General features: G+C 34.1%; 1 protein-coding gene across 3 annotated transcripts; it reads left to right on the top strand.

Annotated features, from left to right (window-relative positions):
* Positions 1-249: 249 nt before the first annotated feature.
* LOC120154986 lies at positions 250-2,430 on the top strand. 3 transcript variants are annotated; one of them, XM_039166582.1, is made up of 6 exons: positions 251-476; positions 566-608; positions 842-1,058; positions 1,504-1,801; positions 1,887-1,964; positions 2,190-2,430. In XM_039166582.1, exons 3-6 carry the CDS (start codon positions 844-846, stop codon positions 2,238-2,240), a joined length of 642 nt encoding a protein of 213 aa, XP_039022513.1. In that variant the 5' UTR covers positions 251-476; positions 566-608; positions 842-843; the 3' UTR covers positions 2,241-2,430. The 3 variants fall into 3 exon arrangements, with proteins under 3 accessions (XP_039022516.1, XP_039022513.1, XP_039022515.1); XM_039166585.1 differs by lacking the exon at positions 566-608 and having other exon boundaries at positions 250-476; XM_039166584.1 differs by lacking the exons at positions 251-476; positions 566-608 and adding an exon at positions 756-803.
* The last annotated feature ends 3,123 nt before the right edge of the window (positions 2,431-5,553 follow it).

The following is a 5,553-nucleotide window of genomic DNA, read 5'->3' as shown; positions in this document are numbered from 1 at the left end:
GAAGATGAACAACAATGGCACCTATGCAAGATGCTATTATGGTTTGGACCATTCATTCAACTGGGATATAGTCCATAAAATATATTTTGAATTAACTTGAAGGTCATTTGTAATATCATTAAGCCAACTGAAATGCTTTTAAGGCCTTTCAGAATATTTAGCCCAAAGATCCATTGAAATGAAAGAAGTAATGGAACTCACCTCGTCAACCAACCCACTCAAGTATACAAACACCATATCCTGTCATCCTGGTTGGTTTTGCTCCACCTCATCTCCAAAATCTCTTCAGAAACCAGAATTTACTAAGGAAAAAAAAAAGCTTAAAGAGATTGTAATTGAAACGCTGAAAACAGAAGAAGGCCATTGTCAAATTCAATTGAGAAAGAAGTAACAGTGAAATTGCAATAATAATTTAGGGAAACAGTGGAAGAAGACAACCCAGTTTTCGTTTTTCTCTGGGATGGTAGTATTTCACTGTAAGATTTCTTCCTCTTTTGATGATTTTGCCCCCTGAGTTTTTTTTTCATACTTGGTAATTGATTTATTCTTTTCCTTGGAGTTTCAGGTCTTTCGAGGGAAGATTGTAGTGTATTTTCTTAGATCTTAAGGTCAGGCAACTGATTCCTCTAAAAAAACTGCAAATACCCAGACTTTGTTTTCATCATCCTTTAGATTTTTACGGCATAAACCACCCAAATTTATTTTCTCCAAAAAAAAAATGTTATTTCCACTTTTCTACAAAAATTCGAGTTTGGGTCTTTTGAATTTCATTATTTCTCTTCAACTTTGAGAATTTTGTTGGGGTAAGACAATTGAATTTTTTATTTGTTTTTAATGGCAGAGATGGAGAAAGAAGAGAGGAGCCAAAGAGCATGCAAAACAATAGAGCCAGAGGTGTTCTTACAGTGGGGGAATAGAAAGAGGCTAAGATGTGTGAGAGTTAAAAACCCTCAAAAGATCTCTCTTAAATCCAATACTGTAATTCGTGGAAGAATCACTTCTCGGCTCTTAGATAAAGAATCCTCCCCTTTTGCTCAATACACTCATCGTCTCACTAGGTATGAAGATCAAAGTTTTTTTTTTTAATTTTAAAAACAATAAATTTTCTCGGCCCTTTTTGACGGTTTGGAAAAAAAGAAGAGTTTTTCTTTGTTTTCAAGCTTTTTTCTTTCTTTGAATTTTTTTGATTTAGCCCTTTTCTATGTTTTCTGAGATGCTGTTGGATATGGGTTTCTCCCCCCCCCCCCCCCCCGCGGGAAAAAAAATAAACCATCTCCCACTGCCCAAGGATTTTCCGAGAAAATGACTAGATGAGGTTATGCATCTCATTATCCCCTGTTTGGATGCTCGGATTCGTCTGGTCTACGTCATTGTAGTTTTGTGACTGCTGCTTTGGTTTCTTAGCAGCCAAACATGGTGTTTCCCATGTAAAACCTTTGTAATGAAAATAAGCAAAAATGTGAAATTGACTTTCCCTTTCTTTCTTGTACTTTTGGTTTGTAGGAATTCAGAAGCAGCTATACTCCGATCCGGTACAACGAAAGCGTCGTCCTCAGCTGAGAGGGAAGACAGGTACTACACAACAAGGGGATCATCAGCAGTGGGATTGGTGGATGAGAATGGGAAGATTGCAATGGATAGCATCAATAATGGAGATGATAAGAAAGGAGGGGTGGTGTGGCCAAAGCTGTATATCACATTGTCAAGCAAAGAAAAAGAAGAGGATTTCATGGCAATGAAAGGGTGTAAACCCCCTCAAAGGCCTAAAAAGAGAGCCAAAATCATCCAAAGGAGCTTATTTGTAAGTATAATCCATTTACTTGATAATATCAAATACCTATCTATCAGTGTTTTTGACATGTTTTGTGGTGGGTTGGTTGTGGCAGCTGGTAAGCCCTGGGGCATGGTTGACTGATATGTGCCAAGAAAGATATGAAGTTAGGGAAAAGAAGAGTTCTAAGAAGGTAAACATATGGTTTGCTTTCTCTTTCTTTTAATTTACCACAATATAACAATCCTAGGGTTCCTGGGTTGCTCGGACTATGTGTACACGTTATATATATGTTGTCAATGGTTAAAAGAACCTTGAAATAACACCATATTATTAAAAAAATCCTTTAACTTTTAGTTATGTATTCAATATGTTCTGCATAATGCACATGTAGTTATCTTCCCACTTTTTAATGCAGAGACCAAGGGGATTGAAGGCCATGGGGAGTGTGGAAGGTGATTCAGATTGAAGATTACATGCCATGCATCCATGGCAGCAGAGCAACAGGAGCTTCTTTTTTTTCCTCAGATTTTTTGCAGTTAATGGTGGTGTAAAGGTTTGAGAGAGAAAATATAGAGAAGTTTAAACAGTCTCTTGCTTGCTGAGGTTTGGTGTAAAGAAGTTGAAATTTCCATTTTTATGAATGAAATAATTTTTCTTCTCACCACTCCAGATATTTTTACTGCATTTTGGTGCCAACAATTTGGCCTAAGTGTTATATTTGATTTATGATTTTTTACTTTATTTTTTGTTCAATTAAAAACTTAAAATTGACTTTTCTGCTGAAATTAATATTTGATTTTGGTTCGTTTGTTTAATTTGATTTTTATGATTTTTTCCAATTAAATATTTGTTATTTATAGTTTTTACATTTGAAAGTAACTGTTAATTTTTTTGAGGAAACATATAGGAATATTATTGCCATGCAAACACCGTCGAACATGTAAAAGCTAATAGAAAAACAACCCTAAAACAGGCTAAGAAACACAGCCTGAGGACAAGGGCCGATCGACCGCCAGTAAACCAGTTGCAAAATCGGGGGTTGCTCCACCCAGCGGTTGAATGAGTCGGACGTGAAACACTCAAGAGCAAAAGCTTGAGCCACCGCATTATCCAAACGACCAACATGATGGGAACACTGATCAAACAAACCAGCATGATGGGAACACAGATCGAACAAACATGCAAGACGTCGAATTCGCTCTATAAGAGGACCACCAAAGGAGTTGTCCGCAATAGACTGCCCGCCCTTCCAATAACCGAACGAGAGTCTCCCGCGATCACATAAATTCGCTCCCCTCACTCACGAGCCAAAAGCACACCTTCCAGGTAAGCCAAGTCTCCACATGAAAAGCATCCATTGCATGGAGAACAAATAGGGACACCGCGATAGGAGATGACAGCAAAATGATGAATGTTGCTTGTAATTGTAGAATTCAAGTCTAGAGATCTAGACTCGATGAAGAACAAGCTTCATGAAATAATGGAATTTAGCGTAAACCCTAGGGTTCTTGATAAAGTTACCGGAAAATTCAAACAAGATGAGTTTATGAATATGATGAATGAAAGATAACAAGGACAAATAAAAGAACGAATAAAGAAATAAATAACAAAGATATGAACATTTAGTTAAATTAGGGTTTTTGGATTAAACTGTTTCTGACATAGAATCAAACAAGAAAGTAATTATTAGAAAGACAATCGGTAATATATAATGATTATATGAAAAGATAAAAGAAACGATTGATAAAGAAAAGAAAGGATTCAAATTGAAAATTCCCCAAATATGTATGAAGTTCACGTGAACTTTGTTGAACGGCGATGATAAAAATGATGAATAAATGTCCTACGAACCATCCTAGCCGTAATTGACTAGGCAAACTCAATAATCGGCTCTAATCATCCCTACTAATCATTATGAAGAGACAAATTAGAGAGTGAAGATCTCCCTCACAAAGAACTTGAAAAACTTTACGATGAAGAATGCTTCGAAGACATAAGGCTATCAACACTTGCAAAAACGTACACACGTATTATTATTCAAGAAAGATGTATTTTACGATGATGAATGAGGCCTCTTTATACATGAGAGGAGTTTCGAAAGTATTAAGTAACTAATGAATAAAATAATAATAAATTAAAAATATTTTAATTCTAATTTCTAATAAAATAATAAATATTATTTTAAAAGTTAGTAAAGTATCCTATATCAAATTATATATTACAAATAATCAATAAAAATAGGCTTAATGGATACTTTTTTCCCTGTAGTAGACTCAATTTATCATTTACGCCATATGGTTTTTTTTGCCTCAATTTAGCCCTTGAAGTTGTTTAGGGTATTCATCCTAGCCCTTGAAGTCAGTGACCGTTTAGACTAACAAATTTGTGAGTTTCATGCGTCTGTGGATTAAGGGGTTAAGTTAAAATATTTATTAAACACAATGATTAGACCAAATTCCTAAAATTTTATTATTTATTTCAATGAGATTAAGGGATTAGGTCAAATTTTTAGGGATTTTTTCTAATCGTTGTATTTAGTAAATATTTTATTATTTATTTTTTAAAATAAATTTCACAACATCATCGAGCCACGTCAGTAATATTGGCTGATGCGAAAATTGTTGGCGTTGATAAACGCAGAAGACTAACAGTTCTAATAGTCAAAACAAACTTTGAGGGAAAAGAGGAATATCCTAAACAACTTCGAGGGTTAAATGGAGGGAAAAACCTATAGGGATAAAAGTGATAAATTGGGTTAACTACAGAGGCAAAAGTATTAAGTAACTAATGAATAAAATAGTAATAAACAAAGACATTTTAATTCTAATTCCTAATAAAATAATAAATATAATATTAAAAGATGGTAAAGTGTCCTATATCAAATTATATTACAAATAATCAATAAAAATAGATCTAAGGGCTATTTTTACCCCTGTAGTAAACTCAATTTATCATTTCCTCCTTATGATTTTTTTTGCCTCAAATTAGCCCTCGAAGTTGTTTAGGGTATTCATCATATCCCTTGAAGTCAGTGACCATTTTAACTAAAAAATTTGTGATTCTTTTGTGTCTGTGGATTAAGGGGCAAGGTGAAAATATTTATTAAACACAATGATTAGACCAAATTCCCAAAATTTTATTATTTATTTCAATGAGATTAAGGGATTAGGTCAAATTTTTAGAGATTTTTTAATCGTTGTATTTAGTAAATATTTTATTATTTATTATTTTTAATAAATTTCACAAAATCTTCAAGTCATGTCAGTAATATTGGCTGATGTTGAAATTGTTGGCGTTGATAAACGCAAAAGACTAACAGTTCTAATAGTTAAAATAGACTTTGAGGGTAAGGATGAATATCCTAAACAACTTCGAGGGTTAAATTGAGGGAAAAAATCCATAGGGACAAAAGTGATAAATTGGGTCTACTACAGGGGCAAAAGTTGCCCTTAAGCCATACAAATATTGATAATTCATAGAATTTATAAAATCCTATATTAATCACGTATACAAATTTCTACACGTGTTATCTTTGCTAAAATTGACGTATCTTGAATTCTTGATATTGGATTGATGAGTTTCAAGTAACATTGGAAAGCTAAGAGACAAATGGTTGTATCTCTAGAAGACACGTCATCCAAATAACATCGATATCCCATTCAAGAAGTCGTCGCAAGTCTTTTGTTGTTCTAGTCTTCTTTTCCAAGGCTTGGGCGTGTGAACCAATTGGAAGAGTTAGTCAGTCTTCCTTTGATGTGAGCCTTGTGGTGCATGTACCA

The sequence above is a fragment of the Hibiscus syriacus genome, unplaced genomic scaffold, assembly GCF_006381635.1.
Source record: "Hibiscus syriacus cultivar Baekdansim isolate YM2019G1 unplaced genomic scaffold, ASM638163v2 tig00111157_pilon, whole genome shotgun sequence".
Lineage (NCBI taxonomy): Eukaryota > Viridiplantae > Streptophyta > Magnoliopsida > Malvales > Malvaceae > Hibiscus > Hibiscus syriacus.
Note: the sequence above shows the minus strand (reverse complement) of the source record. Positions and strands in the feature narration are given on the sequence as shown.